Below are 25,432 nucleotides of genomic sequence, written 5' to 3' on the forward strand. Positions count from 1 at the left end.
TTCTTCCAAATTCACGACTTCTACTCATTTCAATAATGTCATCTCTAAGCTCTCCACCTTTATTTTATTCGTCCCATAAATTGACGCTGGAAATTTCGATTATTGAATATCTTGATGTATCTGAGAATGCAATAGTAGTTAATGTATTCAAGTTTTCTTGTTATATTATACCTATTGCCTATTACCTGTTATATTATACCTCATTATTTCTTTTTGTACATTTAATGTATCTGGAAGTAATTTTCGGAAATGGTAGTGTTTCTGGAATATTATATGTTATATCAAGATATCTCATAATCTAAATTTCCACAATAATCTAAATATTCTAAATTTCTGTTATACCAACGAGGTTTTGGTGAAACTTTATTTGTTGGACAGTAATTAATGTATCTGGAAGTAATTTTCGGAAATGGTAGTGTTTCTGGAATGTTCGAACGAGATTGAATGTACAAGAAATGATTTTCTACTCTTGCATTTGCAATTGTGCAGGAAAAAAATTCTGAGTTGATTTCAATCGCAGCGCTGGAACCTGTTAAAGTAATTAGCACTAATCATTAATAATTAGTATATTCAAAGGACTCTAAATCTGCAGCCTTATTTTTTTTTAACAGGACGTCATATTTAGAGACCCAAGGGAAGAAGGGTTCATTTGGTTTGGAAACAGTTGAGGACAAACATTAGTTTGTAGTACATCAATCAGAAGAAATTCATGCGAAGACGAGAACTGATCTTCCGTCAGTCGCACGGGGGCTCATTTCACCCATATTTCAAACTTGCGAAACTCACTCGAAAAGCGAAAATGCTTACATAAAACTATTTCAAGTATTTTCCTACTGGTACATCACCTACGTCATGCCATCGCCGGCATGATCTGATCTACTTTGTTGTTCACCAACGGGATTAAGGATCAGCACTTTCGTCGCGTACCTCTTTGAAGCTGTCATGGACCCCGTAGAGGGAGATCTACCGAAGGCTTGGCCATTCCACGCCGATGACGTCGCGCTGGCGTTCCAACACAAGAATGAACAGCAGCAGCGTACTCATGACTGGCACGATAGGCTTACAAGTAACCGATTTCGGTGGTAAGGTGAAAATGTGCAGAAAATACTCCCAGAAGTTATATGCGAAGAACAAGAAAGAAATGAAATCTGGGCAAAAACTTAAAGTTGAGTGGACGCTGGTCTGATGTCGCCATCTGCTCTATCTTTCTTCTTTATCTCTTTATTTCCTCTCTTCTCTCAGTTTACGTAATGGACCTTCTGAGGACTAATACATTGAACGCAATCGAATTCCTTGTAGAAAATACGGCGCCAGAACGCCCGAAGCCGTATCTTCCGAGCCATTTTTTACGACAATTAGGAAGAAATGGACGGGATCACTCTTCTCTCCATAATCTACGATCCCGTATACGAATACTCCACCTGAAAAATCCGTACCACCTCACATTCGTGGAGTGATGCCTTTAAATTCATGTGTAGATCTGGAATATCAAAAATGTTTGCGGTTGTCAAACATTCCCAGTCACATTAGCGAAGCAAAAAAATATCGATCAGAAGAGAGCATCGAAAAAAAAATTATCCTTAGGATCCAATTTTTTTTGGAGGAACTTAACATGGATGGTGTAGTGCCCTGATAAGTTGACCGCTTTGTTGTTATTATTTGTTGCTTCGCCGCTCGTTATGAATGAGGACTGAATAATTAGGCACTGGGTGCGGGTATCGAGGGAATAGACATGCCTCGAAGGTGAAATGTTATTCTCATAGTTTAGCTACCTCACTCTCGCCGCGGCAGCAACGTTTTCGTAACGCAATTGCGCAAATCCTGCAGTTCATTCATCTTTTTGTGGAATTCCCACAAAATGAACTCAGTTAAAAGAAAACTACCTTTATTTTGATGCTCTCTCACATGCTAGAAAGGATTATACGAAGTATAGAAAAAATAAATCTTTTCCAAATCCAAATCGTACTAACATGGAATCCTGAAATGAGCGTAAATTTGATGTTTTCACTGTGTTTAATATTTATTAATATAGGGTCTATTTTTTTTTATTTGTTTAATAATGTTTAGCATAATATTTAACAAATACAAAGCATGTGAAAATCAATAGGATTGAAATAATCGTGAAATGGATTAGTATTTTCATGCGAAAAGTAGTCCACGCATTGTCCCAAAATGGGTAGGGACCCACAATGTCCAAAAAAAAAAACGAGTTATTGTTTGAAAAGGTGCACGGTCATAGTCATCAGTGCATCATATTTTTTTTTATTTTGCAGAAGATCCAGAAGATAGTTCCAGAAGTAAGTATCACAGCGGAAACATATCTTCATCAGACACCAACTTCAGAAGCGAGACGAATCAGGAGAACCAGCTTGATCGGCTTGCCAAGCAAACAAATTTGAAAAGGTTTAAATTTATTTAATAATTTTATTTATTATATTTAATGTATTTTAATATTTAATTAAATTTATTTAGAATTTAAAAGGCTACTCCTATGGGTCCAGGGAGTTGTCTCCCCAAAAAAATCATCACTAATCCACTTCCTTCCACCACTGGGCGTACAAGCATAAAGGATTCCATCCTTTACGATGATTTTGTTGGTGTTCATGACCAGTCTAGTTTCTGGATTTGTAACAGGTTCCTCGAGTGTCCGCTGTGATAATTGCAACCTGCAATTCATTTGATATTGGAGAAAATTCAAATATAAAAAAAATACTTTCAGAGACCTTTAGAGGCTGGAGTTTTTAAAGTCCTGCGGCGATCTGTTGAAATAAACTGCTGCTTATTAGAATAGATGTGGAAGTCTTTCATGTTAAGGAATTTTGGATTGAGTAGGAAAAGGACCTATTTCTATTTTTTTCTCTAGTGCCTTTTGTGCCCAGAAAAAATTCGTAGCAAGGCGAAACGTAATTTTTAATGATGCTGATTCTAGCACAGAACAAAACAACCGTTTTCTGGGTATTGTATTCAGAAATCAGCCCAAACTGCACTTTTAATAAAATACCTTTAAATGAAACTTCTCTCAAGACACTATTGATTGATTTCTTCAAAAATGAACAACTTTTCACAAGCGCCATAGTGGACAAGCATCTTTTCATTTCAATTTCAAGCAAAAGTAAGAATTTTTAAACCAAGTTATCCTGTTATCCGTTCCAACATTTATCTCTCAGTTCTATTCATCCTCATCTTCAACAAAATTCTTCCACTCATAGACACAAAAAAATGCCCTAAAACTTCTTCCTAAAATCAATCATCTTCGTCAAATCTGAACATCTTGTGATCTCCTAAATTTGCTATTAAATTTAAATTAATTAATTTAATATTCATAGCGTATTTCAGAGTGTATTGTAGTTCATTTAATTTAATATTCAGAGTGGAGAATCTTATCGAAAATGGAGCTGCGGTTTTTGTTCGTTGCCTTTCGTCCGCCATATCATCATCATAGCTGTCCGGCTACCACATTCTCCGGAGAATTCTAATTTCTTCACGTTAACCACTACATCTTAATTAGACTAAGAACAGCGTAGTTGTACTTTCGAAAATTCGTAGAAAGACTTAATCGTGAAATTTTAAAATGTTGAAGGATTAGCATTAGGGCACAGGGTTGTTCCTTCCAGATAGTCTCTTTTATCGATATTAAAGGTTCTGTAGATTTCTTGGAGTCGGAACTTTCTCAGAATTAGATACAGTTTATCAATTGTCAATGTTGCGATAGGCAGTGGATTTTATTTCACGTTGGATTTAAAAAATTGCTCTATGCGGTGATTTCACCTCTCCTGCTGATGAAAAAAAAAACCTGTCATCAAAAATTCCCTGAAATTCGCCTTCAACACATCACAGAAGAAAAAAATTTTCGAACGTATCACTGTGAAAACAGCTCTGCCGTCTGCTTTCGACATTTCACTTCCGTTCTACCATGGATTTTTTGCTTTCTGTAAATTGTCGGAGATTTTCCAGCAGACTACTTATTTCACTTTGATATACGCCTCATTTATACCTTAACATCAAAAGATTTTCCTTTTTGTTTGCACAAACAAAGTGGCGAGCAGGTGGAGACGGCGACACAGTCCTACAAAAACTTCTTTAAATATCTTATAACTTAAATATCTTTAACTTCTTTAAATATCTTTGTTTAACTTCAAATCGTATTTTTAATCGTACAAAAACGCTTGAAGGGTATCGCTGCTTGATTAAAAAAAAGAGTTGGCCGTTACTACACAGATCATTTTCCTTAATTTATTTTTTTTCTTGTATTTTATCACTTTGAAGAATCCCTCCAGTTCCCTACTTTTTTTATAGACAGACAAAGTGGGCAAGAGGGAAGTTTTACTACGCAGACTGCACCATAGTATTATAAAACTTCTTAGGAATAAAACCGGTTGAATAAAATAAAAAAATAAATAAATAAAATGGTTGACTAAAAAAAATGAAACTCAAAATGAAAAAGAATGAAATCCTGCTCATTCTTTCATCATTCCCCGGAGTCTCCCTGAAGCTATGAACTCCCGGTTCTACTGGGGCGAATGCGAATCATCTTCTTCAACATTTCCCTGAATTTTTCACCATTTCTGCAAATTTTAAGTGCCATCTCCGTTGTAGTTTAGTGCTTGTGTTATAAATTGTCTTTAATGTATACATATATTATATAAAATATATATATATATACATGTATATATCATCTGCACATTTCCGGGATTCCCCGTTATTTTGAAGAAAAATCTCGCAATTTCCTTTTAGGAAATACATATTTTGTATTATTCAATCTTCTTTCCATCTAATTATATGCGCCTTACCATATCAACCGAAAAAAAAAAACGAATGGAGTGACGTTGGAATTCTGGCAAGGAGATATTAGTTAGCTCCGCCTACTAGAGGTGACTAACAGAAAATATTTGTCTAGTTCGTTCTTTGTTCGTAAGTTGTGAGTTGTTCTGTCTCATTTTTTTCAGACGTAAAGCAAAAGAACTATTTCTTAGCTAAAAGTCTTATTCTTAGAACCTTGAAAAAAGAAAACGCTTCTAGAAAATTATAAATTGCTGGAGTTTGGATTCTTAAGAGAATTAACTTGTTCGTAATCTGTTGTTTCATTGTATAGGCCAATACGCGTTCCAAAACATCAACGATTACGAATTCCAGTAAAACGCGTTGGCGCATCCGAAGTGGATTGATACGCCAGTGACTTCATCCTCTTTTAATCTGTTCTTTCTAGTGGTCGCAAGGAAACTAGGAAAACCACAAAAAAAAGAGCTCTCTTAATAACTCATTATGTTACTTTTTTCATATTACGATGGCTAAGATAGCTATGTATCCTTAAATAACAACCTATATGCATCTGTTTTTGTGAGAACTTTGCAAAACAGGGAAGGGAAGGAATGGATGATGTTATCACAAGACTCGGTGAATTTGGAATCAAGTTTATTTATTTATTTACTTAATTTATTTATTTAAGTTCAATCAAATTAGGTGAAGCAAGTTGATCCATGCGAAGACTGTTGCTTCTCTACGATAGCGAGAGACCCACAATGATAAAGAGTTAGCTGATTGAGTTTTTCGCGCAGAACATATCCCTCGGCAGTCCCCGACTTCATTCCAGAGGGTGACGCTTAACTCAACGTTAAGCGTTTTCGAATTTCTGATCAGGCTTCTGCTGCAAAGTCGCGTGTCTTATTAATGGCAGCGCATCACGAAATTGACGTTGAGGAAATTTAGTAATAGCTGAAACTATGTAGGTCTACGGAAATGAGACACAGAGGAATATTATAATCCCCTCCTATACATTGATGAGCTTTGATACAGCGAAAATTTTGTCTACCGTTCTGACCCCTTCTTGCAAATATGCTTGTTTGAACAGATTTTGATTTTTCTGGATAGGATGGACTGTGATTCTTGAACCACATGAGAAGAGGGAAGGATATTTGGGGTAATATGTCCACTCCTTCTGAAACAGGGAGAAAAAATGGAAGGGGTTGTTCGAGTAGGTTATATATAATGTATATATATATATATATATATATTATATGTAGTATGTATGTAGAATTACGTACTTGACTTAATCGGCGGGCTGATGTCATCGCCAGACGCGGTTACCAGCATCTTAGCCGGAGTGTGCCGTCCTTAAACACAGCTCTGCCCAACCTTCTCGATTTTCTGCGAGAGCTTGCACAGAACCAATCCATTCGTCGCTATTCTATATTCTGCGAAATCTTACGTCTCGCCTGAACTGCTTATCCACGCCGATTGTTCCCAGGTCCTCTTTCACCACCTCAGTCCAGAACTTCCGTTTTCGGCCAGATGGCTTCTCCCAGCTCGAACCCGACAAACTCCTCAGAACTCGTTGAACAAGGCGATGTTCTGACCTCTTCAGTAAACGACCAAAGAAATGAGGACGATTTTCTGTAGCCACTTTCGATGGCGGTGCAAGATGTTGATATCTTCCGTGTGTCATCCCCATACACCACATTGACTTCCGCGTAATGCTCTTCATTGTGGCATATTCTAGGGCAAAAGCAGTCAAGCAGCCTAAGCAGCTTTCTTTCCATGAAATCAAGCCTCTCCACTACCGTAAACGGTGCTGCTCAAGTCTCCGATCCGTACATCATGATAGAGCGAATTGCGAATAGGTATACTCGCAGCTTGACTTCGTTGGTGATGGGGGTCGGCCACAGGTATTTCGTTAAGAAGTTAAATGCAGAAGTGGCCTTAACGCATCTTTGCTGAACATCTCTCTGGTAGCTGCCGTTGTTCTTCAGCGTACAGCCCAGCTAACAGAACTCATCGACGAGTTCTATCGATTGTCCGTCCACCCTGATTCCCGTTCGTGGTCTCGAAGAGATCCACATCTGCTTGCATTTATCAGGGCGTAGGCGTAGTCCATAGCCTGCAGCCAGCTTCGACACAAGGTTGACAACATGTTGAAGTTCCGCTGCTGTTTTCCGCGAATGTAACATCATCGTCAGCGTACTCGAGATCGGTCAAGGGGCATCCTGATGGTGCTATAATGATATCGGTAGGATACTAATCCACTGTTCTTCACATAATGTCGCCGATGGCGAAAATGGACAGGAAGGGTACTGCCACCGCTCCTTGTCTTACTCTAGTCACCAGTTCAAACGGTGTTGTACATCCGGCTGGTGTTCGAACTGCAGCAGTTGTTCGTTGATTCATGTGCAATGTCCACGTTTGTCCTTGAATATTGGCATGTTGAATATGCAGCTCTCTTTGCTATTTGTATTTGACATATTATGAGAAAAAAGAGTCAAAAGAAAGGAAGGTGAAGCTCAAAAACTCTCAATATTGGAGTAGTACAATGATCACAGCACGATAATCTATGCAAAATAAACCACAGCTGCTAGTTTTATAGTTGTGGGTAGAAAAATTATCTAATGTACATCTAATCGCTTCTGACAAACACCAAATCCGGAATCAGCTCAGGCTTTTTTTTCAGTATTTCTAAAGTAGTTTCTCATCAAAGGAATCACGCTCGTTTATTCGCACAGAAGCTCAGAATTTGTACGGGAAAATATTGGTTTCTCAGATAATGCTAAGTTGAAAATGAGCCTACATAAAAGTGAGAATCATTAATTCGATTGATTGATTTGATTCGAATCAATAGCAGTCAATGAGAGCCACGTCGACATGAATAAAAAAATTTTGTTATCCTACATCTTACAGCCAAAAATCTCAATCAATCATCATTAAAATCTCCTCTGGACTAAAACACATAGTCAAGTTTTTAATTTTTTCCTTTCTCGACCCTCTCGGAAGAAAGAATAAGTCAACCCCACAGATTTTTTTCTGGAGAAAGCAATTCCAAATTATTTTCACAGTCATCTATTTGCATGCTGGAACCGCCCATCCTCTGATAAGGCGTGGTCGAAGAGTCGGATATCTCGCAGCATTTCGCATTTATTTGCATTCCTGGTTGGAAGTGACTTGTATGTCTGATGTATGTAAGTAGTAATATAAGAATTTCCTAAGATTTCCCTATAATTTCATCAAGTCAAGTGCTACTACCTTATTTTCGACTTCAAAATTTGTTCAATTCCTAGAGCTTACCCACTAATACGGTAATCGTATACACTATATATAATATATTCAAGTCTTTAAAAAATATCGCCATTTTTAGTCATGCGACCAGTCTAACTGCCGAACAGGGGGAACCTTGGACTTTTCCCAGCGCACAAATCAGAAAATTCTCTGAATTCTCCCTTAAAACTTTGAAAATAGCTCCGATTTGATTATTAGAATATCTGAGAGGAGGGCATCCCAGCCATCTTCTCATAGGGCTCTCGCAGGTAATTCAAATTAAAAAGTGCAACCGGAACCTCGAATCAAAGTCTGTAATAAGCGTCCTACCTTTTTTCCAACTGAAGCGAACTTTCACTGCAAGAAACAACATCGATTTTTTCATTCACCTAGTTTTCTAGCTCTCAAACTCAACATTTTTATTCGTGCTGTTCATAACTGCAAAAAAAGGAGAGGAAAAATTAAAAAAAAACGAAATAACATAGATTTTTTCAGTACCACCTTGTTTTCTCAAACTCAACATTTTCGTTCGGTGCCGTTCATAATTGCGAAAAAAAAAGGAAGAAAAATTTAAAGAACGAAAAGATGAATTTACTTCATCTTTTCGTTTCATATCGTACAGTTTTCACATACGACCCGCACCAAATCTTTCCATTCATCATCCTTGAGGACTCTCTCTTCTTTTTAAAGGGACTCTCTTTTCTTTTTTTTTCGCATATTTCTCCAAATTGGTTACCATTATTGGAAAATTTTTGGTGAGTGTTAGGGTTAGTGAAACATGTCGTCAATAGAAATTACCCCACAGCGTTAAATGCAGCAATTTTCCAGACCCTAATTGAAAGTTTTAGTGTGATATCGAACTTTTGTTCGTCGTAAACCGCCTGCTCTCTGCTCTACCCTCATATTCAATCAATACTCGTGAAATGACCTAGCGCAATGTTCTCTGTTCTACTATTTGCTTTGGATTTTATCTCCTGAAAATCGTATGCCCAGCTGTCCAAGCTGTGCTGTGTCTTCCTTGAACACACAGATATGACCAGTAGACCTAGGTTGGTCAGTAATTTTCTTTTCTGTTGAATCCGGATCTTGTTAAGAGCTAATGGTATCCAGTTAAATGCTTGTTTCCTTGTTGTTCTTCTTTGCTTTGCACTGCTTTCGCAAAAAAAAAAACAACCGCAAGAGAAAAGAACCTGTTAACCCTAGCTCAGTTTCCTACATATAAAAGTTCTTCTATTTTTCTAATATAAGGAAACCATTGAAGATTCATGGTTAAGGTATCCGGATAAAGCTCAGTTATTTCATATTTTGTATTTCACATATTATATCTTTATACTACACTTCATATATTTTATATTTCATTTTTCATCTATTATATTTCATATTTTGGCGAACGATAATCAATGTTTATCGCGACATTGGGAAATCCATAGTCTTCCTAAGACCGGATCTAAGGTTTGGTGACTTCTTTGGAGTTTTAGCACTCATTCAGTAAACCAGGAAACTCGTCCAATTCAGAGGAACATCTCGTGCGCTTCATTGAATTCATATGATAAATATGAATAATATAATATGGAACACTGGGACTCCTGTCAATAACTCTCGTTCCACAATAAACGCGAAGTTGGGCAGATTGGCATAAAATCGACGACCATAAACCTGTGGCATGCGCGCGCGCGCGATATCGCTTCCCGTAAAATCCCCAAAACTTCTAAACAAACAAGACATCTAACACTATGTAGCCAACAAGATAACAATCCGGGATTCCATCGCTATCATCAGATGCTGTTGTTGTTTTGTTTATCTGCGCGCTACTACGAAGTGAATTTCCGCATTGCTCATTTAATTCCACCAACGAACATTTGATTACACGACACACAACATCGGTATATTGTGCCGTAAACTTGTGTATAACTGCATGTGTACACGCTGCTTTTCATACGATTCCCGCTTTCCAGACATTGCCGTTAGAGCGCCAATTTCACCCAGTACAAGGCAACATCACTTGTTGTTTCTCCAACTTACATGGATAGCTAAACAAACGGGTTTCGCCAAGCAGTGTCGTTGTTCCCACTTTGATCGATTGGTACGTAGAGATCAGAAGATGCAGAAGAAGAAACACAGTTAACAGAACAAATTTCAATTTTTTTTTTCAAAACAAAGAGGAACTTGTAAGTGAAGTGTTCACAAATAGCCTAGCAACAACGTGAAATTTCCTCACTTTTCCTCATATGCCTTCAAATTTTCCAATTTCATTTTACTTAATCTCAGATTTCTGGAGTCCCCATCACAGAGGGATCCTCTATTTATGATTACAGTTACAGAAGGACCAAATTCTAAATTCATAAGGTAGATTAAATTGAAAAGAAGTGAACATCGAGTGAACACGGTCAGGTCACGACTTCGGCCGTACCACGAACTCCTGTAGAGCTCTTTATTGAATTACGTGAAAAGGTAGTTCCTAGTTTTTAAATTTTAAGTTTAATTTTAATAAAAAGAACGTGTTTATAGAGGAGTAAACACGAGACAACACGAAACACGGTGCAGTTGCGTAAGCGGTTACGCTCGAAGCGTTGCGGATGAGCGTAGCGGTTAGCGGATCGAGTGAGGACTTCTTCTACCGCCGTTCATTGCTGCAGTTCGGGATGATGCCACCTCAGTTCCAACCGGTATCTCGACCGCATCCCGACTGCACCGTGGTTCATTCGGTTTTGACTCAACCATATATTACATATGCGTATGTGTGCGTAGCCGACGTGAGGCGCTACGTCTTCGGTAGAGGCTCTGTACAGACAAACGATGTCGTCGATATGTTCTCTGGGACTCTCTTCTCCTTTGTTTTTGCGTCTCCATCGCGTCGCTTCGTGCGCAACCGTGCTTCATGTCGTTTTGATCCGACTACGTCTTGACGAAACACTGCTTTCTGCAGCAACTCGCCCCAGTCGGTGCCTCAGGATCGAGAACTATCCACCGAATCCACGCGGGACCCAACGTATCCGCTCTGTTTGTAACTGTTCGCGCCACTAAACCGCACTCATGCATATCATCACCAACGCGAAGCCATTAATTAAGCGTCATTGAATATTAACTGTACGGCGTCTCCTGCAAGCGCCCACGCATTCCGCTATCTCTAGCCATTCGTTACTCACCCGTGCCGCCGTCGCCTCTGTTTGATGGGTCCGCGAAGTAGCGAAGAACATTAATAATTTTTACTTCTGTTTACTGGAATACTGACCAAATCCACACACATTTCACATACACTTTTTTGCCTTTGTCCTCGCCTAAATTCCTGCTGTTCCACGAACGTGAAAATATATGGTTATATGGTTACGGTAGAAAATAAGGATAACAAAATTCATTACGGAATGCAGAGAACTTCTGGAAAGCAATCCATATCACTTACACCGAGGTGTTGCTGGCTATTGTAGTTATTAGCTTTGAATACGCAAGAAAAAAAATCTGATGCACAAAAAAAAAGATCTTTAGACGGAGCATGATCAGAACTTGTTTTTAATTATTATGTTTAGTTAATTTCTAATCAACTATTATTATTTTTTAAATTATTTTTTATTATTTTTCGTATTACTTTATTTCTGTTAGAATTTAGCATTTCGGAGCGAGATTGGACCTTGGATTCGAAAAAAAGCGAGAATAAGCAGAAAAAAAAGATGTTTCCACATGAGGGAAAAGGTTCTTTTAATTAAGTTCGGTCTTTAAGGGTGCAACAATTAAAATTAAAAAATCTCTGAACACAAGTAAGGGTAAAGCTGTATCATTCTCCAAAATGTTAGGTTGTACATGCTTAAATTCTGTTTAGAACGATTTTGACTACAAAATTTCCTTGAGAAAATTTTGAGAAATAAGGAGGTGAGTGGAGCTGAACGGTTTCTCAGATTTCTTCTATCTCTCATAGGTTTGCGCGTCATTTTTCTCACTTTCTATTCCTCAAGATCACTGGATCCTGGGGGTGATGACGTTCTAAGCGGGAATTGCTAGTCATAAACTTTCGGTGGCGTGGTTAAATTGGAAATTGCACATCACGCTTATTTAGCTTCAGTTTTTTTTATGTTAGGGTGAGAGCGAAAAGAGGCACTACTTTGAAACATAAACTCGGCCCATTCCACATTAATTAATGTTTGAGTTCATCCAGAACTTGTTAAATCTTAAAAACATCCTTAAAAATCTGTATTAGCCCATATCTCCATCTGAGATAACGATCTCTGACCTGGAATTGATGTGAAACGTGAGCGGAGCACTTGGAATTCCACTATGGCTTGTGTCAAGCTGTGGATATCAGTTCGTTCCCAGGATCGAATTATTCATTTCAGTTGTTATACACATCTATTTGCGTGTAACAATGGAAGGAATCCGAGAAAACTTTTCCAGCGTTGTCCAAAAAAGTCGAATTTGTCAAAACCTTGAGTCAAAACCAACTAGATTATTTATATGTAGAATAAACATCTTTTCTCATTCTTTTTTTTTTTGCTTTCTCCGAACGGCATAAGTTTATCCATTAAATGTGCCCAGTAGACGTTAAAATTATGAAACGCCCCGGAAATGTTGGAAAACAGCAACTTTGAAGAGTTCTCTTGAAGATGTAGACTGGGTGGATAAAAATTACAGTATTCTTGTTGTATTTTGAGTCAGTATTTTTGAGATGTATCAGTATTTTTTTTGGGTGCCTGTAAAGAGGGTCCCGGCGGAATTTCGAGCATGCCCCGGTCATGCCTCGTCAGAGCAATTAGCGATGGTGCGTGTCCTAAAGAGATTCACTTTCGTTAGCACCTAAATAGCTGACTCTGCTTACCTACCGCTAATCATACGCTGTATCACCGGCTAGGATATAATTCACTCAATTTAGTAATCGCACCAGAAGCAAGAGAAATCCTCACGTAAAAAATGAGATAAGGATGTACCTAATAGCTTCAAATTACGTGCATAAAAATTTTTCGTTAAAACGAAAAATTCCAGCTTTCGAAAGTAACGGTAATGAGAACTATCGTTATCCTGTAACTCGCAAGCTTTTTTGTAGCCTAATTTATTTCTCGGCAGAGGAAGCTTCTGTATCTCTGACTTCTTGAGACTTACAGGAAGGAAAAGAGTTCAAATTTGGTAAGATTTCTAGACTTTCTGAAGGTGATATAAAGACGAACTCACTCCCTTTCTTTATTAGAACACCATTCAAAATCCCATGTACTTCTATCAAACTCTGTTATTCTTTGACTTATTCGGTAATTTTCGACAGCTCATACCACTCTTCTTTGCATATTTTCTTGTAACTCCGCAGTTTTCCGCGTCTCTGTGGCTAGAAGAACATCTAAGACGGTTGTCTGCGTCTTCATGAACGACTGGAGCGTGACCTCTTCGAGGTATGCTCGCGTATCCGCCGGCATATCCACTGGGCACATTATGTCTCGGAGGCATTCGCGGAGAATCCGCCGGGACCCTCTTTACCGTCCCCCTTTTTTTCCTTAGATAGAGAGAATACTTGCACTTTCTACATGGAGGCAGTCACGTAATAGGTGAGAAGAAAATTCCCGGCGCATTCATGCGCGATAAATGTGTGTCGCAAGCCGAAATTATGTTGGAAAGTATTCCTTCGTTCGTCCTTCAATTCATCTTGGTCCTTTTTAGAAGAAAAACACTGTACATAGTTAACAAATTGGTCCGTAATTTGTTCAAATTTGATTACTGTATTGTCTGGTCATGCATTTCCTTTCTGCACTCCACATAAACAGAAAACAGAATCCGTACATTATCGTAGTACTATGCTAAAACAGTCAATAGGATCTAGTAGGTGGAGCTCACGTCCAATTTTACATTTATTTATTTTTTTTTATTTATTTTTTTACATTTTTTACGCAGTTACAGTAAGCCAGTTCTTAATGAATTAATAGCTTCATAGCCAGCTATTTTCTCACTATTATTAGCAGGTTAGTAGTAGCGTCATAAGAGACTACACTAAGCGCTGTAAGCAATCGAACACAGAACATTGGCGACATCTTAGAACCGTTGCTTTCGAGAACTTTCATCTTTTCCTCATTTCGCATAAAACGCTTCTGGTGTGATCTACATGGATACATAATTTCACCTTACTTTCGAAAGTTCCTAGTCGAAGGTGCATACATTTCTCCGAAATCCCAAAAATCTCCCAATTATTCTCATTACTTTGGAAGCTATGGCTCCAACTTGCTCAATTTTCGGGACTGACCAACTATCACCTGCACATACCAACAACGGATGGCAACTAGTCATTACCGAACGACTTAGAACGTTCCACTTCTTATTAAGACCTGTGTGGGCCCCTCGAACATCAAGTTTTTTTTGTTGTTTTTGATGACTACACGAAAATTAAGCAATCAAGAAAAATTCTCAGATTCCTAACAAAATAAGACATATACGTTATCATTCAACGAACGCTCGGGCATCGTAGGATATTCGACATTGGCACGTGCATTGGCACGTGCTACAGTTCCTTCAAGGTCATAGCCGAGCCAAATCTACATTTTTTTGTTGAAAAAATTTCTTAAAAATCCGGGAAATTTTCCTCGAGAATCGCTTCGAAAGAGTCAAGGAAGTAGAGCGACCTGTCCCTAATCGTGGTATGCATAAGGCACCACCCTTGCGCTATGTCTCAAAGGGGTTGAAATCTATCATCAGAAATTTTTGCGATAGCTTGAACTAATTTGAAATGTGCACGTTAAACTAACGTTAACGTCTGATATTTAAAATATTTATACCGTTACACAGTATAAATATTTTAAATATCAGAAGAACCTATTCCATACGCAGATGGCATCCAACTTCACTAAGAAAACAGCTCCTATCAGCCGGTTCTACTGTTAGATTGGCTTATTTTTTTACACACGCGTACCCTTTACAAATTTATGGTTTCTTAGTCAAACCAGGCCCATTATCCGCCGATGTATTCTTCCTGACTGTCTATGTCAGTGTTCCGTATTTCTGGAAGGGTTACAATTCCCTGGTACATAAGTTGGAGAGCTAAGACTCAAAGAACCACTCAACTGCGGATTTGAGGTCAGAAATGTGAGGTCAAAAAAAAAAAAGAAAAAGTTCGAAAAGAATTGAATGCGCGCGGCGCCAAATCGGCTACTCGCCGCCAACATGAAGCCCACGGTTGGGAAACAGTCTCTCATCCACCGTATGTATTTCCCAGAATTTGTTCCCAGGAAGGATGATCTCCTCATCAATGTGTGATTAAAAAACTATGAAATCGCAAAGCTATGTGCGTGTAAAAAAATAAACAACCAAACTAACATATGTCGCATTATCGCGCAAAAATAATTGCATCGAGGATTTCAACAGCGTTTACCAACATCTGGGATTCTTGCTGGACTTGCTGCCGAGACGTCTAATTTCTCTTGCTTTTGTATTCATGATGAATACAAAAGCGAGAGTATGTAGGAGCAATTGAAAAATGGAAAAGAAGACATTGAAAAAATTATCGCAAGAGAATAAATCTATATAAAACTCGACGTGTTTTGAGGGGAGATTCTCCCACTTCCATGGAATCCTCTGACATATTGTTTCGGCTAATAACGGATACATCCGATTTCTTCCCTTCTAGCCTCTGTGATAAGCCTCTATTTGTTGGCTGTTGCCAGTTTCTTTTTACTTCTTCGGCTGTTTTACGTCAAATAAGCTTTTGAATGTAGTTGATATCACTATTTATTCACTTGGATGCAAAAGTGCACCACATCAACAGCAATTATTCTGTGTGCACAGCAGAATAGTAATCTTTTAGTGCACAAACTACTCACCATTGTTTCTTTCGTTCAAAAAACGAAAAATACAAAATTATTTGTTTTGAGAGAAACGGGCTTCTCTTCTTTTGATTGCTCAAGGTCCCAACCTTGTCTTTGCACAATTTATCGGCACCACCGAAGGATGTGATGTTCAAAGTTGAAGGCATCACCCCACGAATCTGTGGTGGTACGGATTCCAGGTGAAGTATTCGTATACGGGATCGTAGATTAAGGAGAGGGAGGTGATTCCGTTCATTTTTTCCTAATTGTCGTAAAAACCGACCCGGGAGATACGACTTCGAACGTTCCGGCGCACTATTTTCCCCAAGGAGTTCGATTGGAGCGCGCCAGCCTTGTGCACGCGCCGCATCTTCCGGGTCGTTTTTTACGGCAATTACGAAGAAATGGACGGGATCACATCCCTTATAACCATACCCTACTATCCCGAATGTGAATACTCCACCTGAAATCCGTACCACCTCAGATTCGTGGGGTGATGCCATTAATAACACAAGCCATCGAAACATTAAACGAAAAATCTAAACAGCTAACAAATAGAGACATTTTTGGGGTAAAGTCGTTGACGACCATGAAGTTTCTGAACGATCATAAAGATCGCCACACTCGAATCAAACCACGAAATTTCGAGCAAAATTTCTAATCCAAACCTCGATAACAATTACTAATTCTCACACTTTTTTTTGTATTTACATAATTTTATATCAACCACTTCAACTCGTTCAAAAACAATGTTTAAGGTAAACCGTTTAAAACGTCTCACTTTAAAATTCCGCAGATCTTGCTATTCAATTCATTTATATCATATCAGTTCATGCAAGAGGCAAAGAGTTTTCAAGGCAAAAAATATTCTACAGTGGTCAGATTGTGAATCTTTTCATTACTGCATTCAAAGCATTAATTAACAGTGGCAAAGTTGTTGTTGTCAATAGCTCAGTCCCAGTTCTTTGTATATCAAGAATTTGTGAAATCAATTACTTTAGAAAACGCTGCGCAACTGCACACTTTCTAAAAAATTTTAAAATTTCTAAAAATAAAGGGCTAGCAAGGGCTCCTTTTTGAGTTGTTACTGCAGTCCATTGACGAGGTGTTGCTCCTATCAGACGTTGTCTTTGAGTAATCTGTTTGCTATGTCGTATTTTGTGGCACAAAGCGTTTCAAGTAGTAGATTGCATGCGTTCATTGCGTTTTTCTGCGTTTTCTAGGCTCCTATGTGATGTTTTCTGAAGGATTCGGCAGAGACTCTGAAGCTGAACGTTTTAGTATGGATGAGTTTGACATTTGCCTAATAATGGAAAACTTATTGAAAATGTTCCACACACACAATCGACACAATTAATTAAGCAGCGCCATCGTATTAGGGTTCGCTCGGGAGGCGACATCTCCTTGTTTCGCTTCAAATGAAATCGAACCCATCGAAATTCACTGAAGCATTATCAGCCATGTGCGCTCAGCTGATAAAAATCAGCTGTACTCATTTCATTTTTCTCACTCAGTCTCCAATAGCGAAGGATCTTCTACATGAATCATACATACGTGATATGAATTTGCGCAAAGTGCAGCTATAGTCACGCTTTTCCCTCAAACCACGAATCTGACGTGGTGAGGGAAGAGCTAGAGATGGGTGTGTGGATCGCACGACCGGGGTGGTTTCGCTCATCTGTCCCTAAACTGTGGTAAACATAAGAATCAGCGTGGAGAAAGCTGTTTTTTTGACAATTTCAGTTGCAACGCGCCACCTTTGCGCACGGGGTCCACGTGAGAGCGGTCAAGGTATAATGGGTGTACTCACCAGCCTGTTCAAGTGAAACCAATGAATAGGCTGCTGAGGAGACTGGAACGTGTACATGGGGGAACGTACTAACGGATTTCTTGGAAAGTAAAGTGGTTTTCTCTACGACGACTAGGGAGAGATTAGCGAATTTCGCATTCTGCAACCTTATCTCTAGCTTTCCCGTGGATTCTCTCCCAGCGTCAGATTCTATCCTGCCTTTAGCAGAAGGGGCAGGCGATATTCCTGGCAAATCTCTTGGGACGTTCTAGATTTGGTCCATGCAGCTGAAAAACTGGAGGAGCCGTGATTGTCCTTGAGCTTGTGAACGTCCAGTGCCTTGATATGTCGGACAGTAGTTTCAAAGGTCCTCTCGGTCACTTTTCCTATGAATAATAACTCTTCACGAGATCCTCCACTGGTTTGGGACATTCTTTCTAAGATAGAACTCATATGCGCTGCTAGATTTACATGAAGCGGACGGCCACCAGCATGAAGGAAGTCTGCTGATATAAAATTGCGATCAAGGGCAAGATCTAGGGGCTCTGCCAGGTTTCATGCCTTTGATCGCAACTCGCAGTGGCGAGGAAAGAATCGAATATGGGGGAGAGGAGCTTTACCAGAGGCGAGGCGGGCTTGTCACAGAGGTAGGCAAACTGAAGAGGTTCTAGTAGATCCGCTTCGTGATGATTTTCATGTCACGACGAGAAGAGGTGAAAGTCCTGTCATCATTCAACAACGGCTGTCAGCGGAATACTAGCGCAGGTTCCACCTACATTCCTCTAGACTTGTTCCGCCTTTTATGGTTCTTCTGGAGTTTTTTTCTGCAGTATTTTGAAAAATCCTCCTGCAAAGCTTTTCTGCAGCTGCTGCTTGCTACTGACCACTCAATGCACGACGCATTCGGATGAGGCCGCAAAGTCCTTTTTCTTTCTAAAAGGTGCTCAGTGGTCTTCGAAATCTGATCCAAGTTTTTATCGGGGACGTCTTCAGCGCACGTTCAGCACAGTTTCGCAGTCCTCTGGGCAGCAGGTCGTTGTCCACGTTTGGGTTCTCGTCGATGTGTGAGTGACCTTGGGACTAGGAGTTCTCGTGCCGTCGTCGTCGGCAAATAGGACTTCTTTCTTCCTTCTTTGTCGATAGCAGATATTCTTTTCCGTGAAATCAAATAGACACCACCTTCGGTTGGTGAGTGTGAAGCCGGTCAAGCCACGTGTCCTGCCTTTGGGCGGTTCCACCGTCCACCGACGATGATCCTTGTTCATAAAAAGACGAGTGACGGGTTTCAACCAGACAAGGCGATTGCTGTTTTTCTTCCGGTTCATATATCCACATCCTCCGATCTTGTATTCGTCTTGAACTTCCTAGATTCGCGTTAAAGTCTTCGACAACGGTTTTGTAGCCGCCTCAAACGCGTCCATTTTGGATTAATCAGCTATTTATGTTGGTGGGTGGCAGGTGATGATGCTCATGGATTTGTCGCGTAGAGTGCGAAGGCGAAGGAAGGCCAGACCATGGAGACAAGATATTGTGAGAATCGATAAGATGGACTACAGGAGGGTGCACATCAAAATCTACACTTGTTACATTTCTGATCGAAACTTTTCTCCGCAAATGACGAGCGGGGTCATTAATCTGCCGCACATCGCTCCCTATGCTTTTGGTCTCGTGCAGAGCAATTAGAATTCGATGCGTTCTGCAGCTCCCAGAATGTCATTTACATAGATCGGTGCTTAAAGATATTGTTTTTGTGTTGTAAGGTCAAAGTCTGAGACAGTTTCTATGGTGAGTCGTGCACTTCTCGTAGTGGTTGAGAATCAAAGACGTCCTGAATAACCTAAGACTTGATCGCCTCTCAGCAGTGGTTATACCGTCCAAAACGGCAGGGAGCAGTGTTCAGGGTACCGAGACAGTGTGTGTGTAGCAGTTAGATTTTTTCCAGTGCTGAGCAGCATGCTAAGCTTAGCTTTTAACACAGATTATCGTCAATCTATATAGATCAGATAAGTTAATTAATTGTAAGTGTATATAATTAACCGTTTAATTGTACGAATTTATTCATATATTGAACCTTCTACTTTCTTGAACACGTTTGTGTTTATGCTCCCTTTCCTCGTTCCCTCAGTCAGCTTTTTGAATAATTCAGGCTTAAAATGACCCATTTGGTTACCTATTCATTCTCGCATGAACAGTTCTTCTTTCTAATCTCGTGACTAACTTCTTGAAAATCAATTGTAGGCCTGATCTTCTTCTTACAGATGAAGTTAAAGGCATTATCCCACGAATCTGAGGTGGTACCGATTTCAGGTGGAGTATTCGTATGATTCTGTCCATTTCTTCCTAAATGCCGTAAAAAAACGGCCCGGAAGATGCGGCGCGTACACAAGGTTGGCGCGCTCCAATCGAACTCGTTGTAGAAAATAGTGCGCCGAAACGCCGTATCTTCCTGGCCGTTTTCTACGGTAATTAGAAAGAAATGAACGGAATCACCCTCCTCTCAGTAATCTACGATCCCATGTGCGACTACTCCACCGGAAATCCGTACCACTCCAGATTCGTGGGGTGATGCCTTTAAGTAAAGGAAATAGTACTTGTACAGAGCTATTCAGCTCTGCATTAATCAGAAAGTCAAATCATACCTAAGTGCTCTTATTTCTTTCATCTTTTTCCAACAGTAGTAAATAATTTTATGGACTTTTCTATACGTTTCTCTTTTTTTTCTCTGTCTTTTTCCACCATACTGTTACTGGCCCAGCGTTTACTCTCTCAGCGCACATATTAAGTTTTCGGTCCATCCAGACTTTTAGCCTACAGCCAAGTTGCAGTGGCATGCGACCGGGTCACTTCACTCAGCTCATAATTTGCAGGTAACCCGCACGAGACACGATGCTCGTCCCTTCACTTCTATTTCTCGTCGCGGTCGCATATGCAAATGAGGAAGAAGGTGGAGCGATCAGTTTCTATTTACAATCCAGTAATTTCTTTCGCACGTAAACAGATATCTTTGTTAGTTCCAACTAACGGAGCAGACGGCACAATCTAAGCATCTCTGGAAAACCTTCCTCTAGAGGTGTTTAGATAAGTCAATCAGCAAACAATCTGGTAAAAGTAAGGAGACATCTGCTTTGCTTTAGTTACTAACTCTCAAAAAAACTGGTCTCACACCAGTTTCTATTTTTCTTATGTTTGTCGTTTCCAAGCAGAAACATAGAGAGCATCAGTACAGAAATCAGGAATGCATGTGAACAAAAGCCTTCAGAATCTTCTTCATCATCAGATGTGGTTCTGCTGGATTTATCTGATTATGCCCCAGGGATCAATCGAGGACTTCGTTTTGACATTAAGCGAGCAGCGATGCCTTTTTCTGGAGGTCATTGTCGATAAGCGCATAAAATCAGCTGCAATTACCGCTCTTTAAAATTTCAGGTATGTATGGTAAACGTGCGGTGATGCCATTCTCAGGTGGCATGTACGGGAAACGAGACGGACCAGCGCTTGGATTTTCAGAAGGTTTGTGAGTTCAGGCAACTATTTTTACCATATGCATCGAATCTTTCACTTGTGTAAACCAAACTTAAAAAATGTAAACTTGTGTAAACTCCTAGTATCCCTCTTTCGATTGAGCCATCTATTGACCGCTCCTGCTTGCGAAGTGAACAGGCTTCCGAAGCTTAGGTCAAAGTAGAAAGAACAATGGTTTTGAATAAGGGAGCGTAGCGAGGTTCACTTCATCCTCAGCCCCTTATATGCTTCCCTAGCAGCTAGTATTCTCCTGCCCAGGTCAGGGTGAAGTTATTTTTCACGTTCATTTCCCGACCCAAATGAACGTAGCTGAAGGATTTGGAGATATGGGGCATTCGAGACACATCCGTTTCTCATGAATGTCATTTTTCTCACATTCAGCTGAGGATTAATTTTACTTCATGTTTTGCCGAATTTGGTCAGGATTTCCTGATGCTGGATGTTATGAAAACATTGTCATTTCAGAGATTCTCCCGTCACAAATACGACATGATATCATGAGACGGAACCAAGAATGGAAGTCTTGGGTAAAAAGGGCACCTTAAAGGCATCACTCCACGAATCTGAGGTGGTACGGATTTCGGGTGAAGTATTCGTGTACGGGATAGTAGATTATAGAGAAGGTGTGATTTCATCCATTTATTCCTAATTGCCGTAAAAGACGGCCCAGATAATGCGGCGCCGCACAAGGCTGGCGCGCTCCAGTCCAACTCCTCGTAGAAAAAAGTGCGCCAGAACGCCTGCTGCCGTATCTTCCGGGCCGTTTTTACGGCAATTACGAAAAAATGGACGGAATCATTCCCCTCTCCTTCATCTACGATCCCGTATACGAAGAATCCACCTGATATCCGTACCACCTTTGATTCGTGGAGTGATGTTTTTAAGCAGCCGTTTGCACGCGCGTTTTCACTTTCTGAAGGAGGCATGTTACGCGCGTAATGTCTACGGCTAAGAAACGGTTGCAACGACTCGTTTAACTTGTGCGAGGTTATTGCACGAAGTTATTTCACGACGCTACAGCACGGCACACCATTTCCACACTGTTGTCATCCCATTTTACGTCTCTACGACGCTGTGGGGCCCGTCACACCCCCTTTTTGCGCGCGCGTACCCACACGCACACGCGCACGCACACGTGACAGACTAAGCCCGTTATTATATAGAATGATAATGATCACGTTTTCTGGAGTTTCTGGAGGTTCTTTATTGGTGGGGTCGTTTCGAGGGTTCTTTTTTCCCAACTACACCCTTGACACTGCTTGCACTGTAATGTTGCTACTGATACGACGAAGGATACAATGTTTGGTGTTTTCAAATGCTTTTGCGATGTCACAACCTCGATTTAGAATCGTATAAAGATAAATAAATATATATATATATATGTATATGTTAACGAATGCGTATGCTGACTATGCAATGACTATACAATTTTCGAAATATGAAATAGAAGAAAAATAGAAATAAATAGAAATATAGAAAAAGGGTATTATTGGTCGTCATTACAATCAAAGTTGTGTGTTTATGTTGTGCTAGCCACAGAAACCGATAAAATTTAGGTTGGGCTGAGAAACGTGCAGTGATGCCATTCTCCGGCGGTGTATACGGTAAAAGGGCACCCGCATTGCCATTCTCCGGAGGTAACCCCAGTGGCAGATTAATTTAATAATTTGTACATAACGTGCGTGGTACAATTAATATGATTTACAGGCGTTTATGGTAAACGAGCAGCCATGCCGTTCTCGGGAGGACTTTATGGAAAACGATCCGAACGATATATACGATCGCCGATGCCAATTTCAGGAGGATTTTTCGGCTAAATTTATAAATCACACAATCGGTCCCCCCCCACTATCTTCATCGCTTTTCCTTCAATTTGATTGTAAAATGCAATTGTTCCTTCCTCTCCCCATATCGAAAGATCTCTATGAATCTCTTCCTTTTTTTTGCATATGAATTTCGCTAATAAATCGACATTCATGTGAGCTGAAATGAATCAATCGATTAGAACATCAATGCAGCCAATACGTCGTTCTCACTCCCAACGTATCGATCGCTTCCAGAGCAGATCAGAAACCAATTCCGGCCATGTTCCCAATTTTTTGCTCTAGTGCTTCCATACATATTTAATGATATGTGCTTGTTTTCTCCAGTATAAACACACCATTTTTTATGACGTGATAATAAACTGGCGAATATGTTGAGAGATGCTGTTTTGGAGGATTTTGTGCACTTCCGAACATACATAGTTGAACTAAAATAAGAAATAAGGAGCCCTTCTGGTTGGGTGGATCGGCTATAATTGGGAGTAATTAGCGGGGACAGTATGATTAGGTATAGTTGAATTTTTGTTTGCGAGTTCAACCTTCAACCAAGGCAGAACATCAATTGATTATCAGGAACTCATTACGATTCCATGATTTTGTCCTTGAACAGAGTACGCATCAATGTTGCTACTATATTCTCACTATGTCCATTGTGCACTATGCTTGTAGGATTATGATTGAAAAATCCTTTACTTTTAGCTGTAGTACTATTTCTTTAGCATTATCGTCACCGCCGCCCTATCGATTGTCGTTTTCGTAGATTTTGGAGATCGATCAATAAAATACATCAGGTAGATCAACAACGTGACCTTGATCTAGTGCAAAAAGTTAGTAAAATGAAGCGTACTTCATAATTAGTGACTTACTTCATAATTCTTTTGAAAAGTCGGTAATTTTTCACTTGCAGCAAAAAAGTGTGCAGACATAGAAAGCAAGTCCTTTTTTTAAGGAGAATATATGTATGACCGGTTTCCGAAAATACTCCTATAGGTCCTACCACGATTAACTAGACTCTTACTCAGGACAGTTGTTCTGTTTCAAATGTTTGTCTCTCCGTCTTTGTTTTTGTTTTTTTTTTGTTTATTTCAAAACTTGGCTAGATTCAATTACAAGTTCTACTACTTATTATGAACGATTCATTTATTAAGTTTTAATTGATTTTCTTGAGCTGTAGCCAAGATTGGTATTGATCGCCTTTGTTAAACAACGGCTAACGTTTCGGTGTTTTCGCCTTCGTCAGAGCCTGGAAAATTCAAAGCGATTAGTGATTTATCCTCTCAAGCACCTCATCACCTTACAGAAAGCATCCAAACGATTCATTTATTTATTTTTATTTCTCTCACTCAGCTTATCTTGTGCGCTTTTTTTGCATGTGCGTTTCGCGCACGCATGCACTAAAGAGAAGTGAAAAAGTTGGATCGAGAGAGTGTGAACCACTTTCAATGCCGAAAGTTCAAGAGGAGAGCATCAGACCTAAAAAAAACCTCAAAAACCTCTAACAACAAAACGTAACCTCAAAAAGATCAAGCAGTTCGCAAACAAATCCGCAGCGACCGCCACAACCTTCACCTCCTAGCAACCGTGCAGTCTGCGGCTCGCGTAGTGGTGACATTCACGTGAATCACTCTGCCGACAGGTACGGGCGGACAACGTACCACCACGTGATCCACGTGCCTCCGCGCCAACGGCAGCAGAGATACAGAGCACCGGGTAGCCCTCGCTTCTTTAATCTCTTCTCACTTTCTGTCTGTCTGTGTGTGTGCCTGTGCTGTACACTGATTCTCACGATCAATTTGTTTATTTCTTGTTGTCTTGTCGGCTTCTTGGTATGGGGGGAGATGGAGGAGCAATTCTAGTGGACATTTTAGTCGAACGTACGTTTCTCCAGTGAAGAAGTGTGCAAAGGCAGCAGCACGCCACAAATCTGACGTGGTGAGAGAATCCGCTGTAAAAACGCAGAGATGGGGTTGTAGACGTCACAGGATCTGGAATGGTTTCGCTCATTTCTCATTAATTGTCATGAAAAGAAAAACTGTGTGGGTACACATCCAGATTTTCCCAGCAGTCTATTTATTTGTCTCAATTGAATAGAGTGACGAGACGATAGTATTGATCTTTGATCGCCCGCACGTTGATACAAGGGCGGCGCTACTGAAATCAATTTAGAACACCAACCTTGGCTACACACGATCAATACCTATCTTGGCTACAGCTCAAGAAAATCAATTTAAAAGCTACTAAAATCGTCCTAAAAACGGCATCTCCTAAGCCGTTTATGGATAGATAGAGCGGAACCACGCCGCCAATCCACAGGTAGTCCACAACCTCATCTCCAGCGCTTCATCTCTAACTCTCCAGCTCTGTAGGAAAATAGTTGCTTCGCTCATAGAGTTTGCTTTTAACTCATATTTTCTTTTATTAGAAGCATTGATAGTGTTCTTATGAGCACAGCAGATTTGTCCGTTTATTTACGAAGAATTTCTTCTTCTTTTCTTTTTTCTCACGATTTTTCC

At 39.9% G+C, this 25,432-nt stretch overlaps 2 protein-coding genes across 3 annotated transcripts; one reads left to right on the forward strand and one right to left on the reverse strand.

Annotated features, from left to right (window-relative positions):
* Positions 1-6,184: 6,184 nt before the first annotated feature.
* RB195_008273 (uncharacterized protein) lies at positions 6,185-6,481 on the reverse strand (the record flags this gene model as incomplete). The annotated part of the gene is made up of 1 exon (XM_064194695.1): positions 6,185-6,481. The coding sequence occupies one exon, from the start codon at positions 6,479-6,481 to the stop codon at positions 6,185-6,187; it is 297 nt and encodes a 98-aa protein (XP_064045840.1).
* A 13,979-nt stretch (positions 6,482-20,460) lies between these two features.
* On the forward strand, positions 20,461-22,913 carry RB195_008274 (uncharacterized protein; the record flags this gene model as incomplete). 2 transcript variants are annotated; one of them, XM_013437957.2, is made up of 5 exons in its annotated part: positions 20,461-20,518; positions 20,834-20,944; positions 21,001-21,084; positions 22,653-22,733; positions 22,804-22,913. In XM_013437957.2, 5 exons carry the CDS (start codon positions 20,461-20,463, stop codon positions 22,911-22,913), a joined length of 444 nt encoding a protein of 147 aa, XP_013293411.1. The 2 variants fall into 2 exon arrangements, with proteins under 2 accessions (XP_013293411.1, XP_064045841.1); XM_064194696.1 differs by having other exon boundaries at positions 20,852-20,944.
* Between the last annotated feature and the right edge of the window lie 2,519 nt (positions 22,914-25,432).

This window comes from Necator americanus, chromosome III, assembly GCF_031761385.1.
Source record: "Necator americanus strain Aroian chromosome III, whole genome shotgun sequence".
Classification (NCBI taxonomy): domain Eukaryota; kingdom Metazoa; phylum Nematoda; class Chromadorea; order Rhabditida; family Ancylostomatidae; genus Necator; species Necator americanus.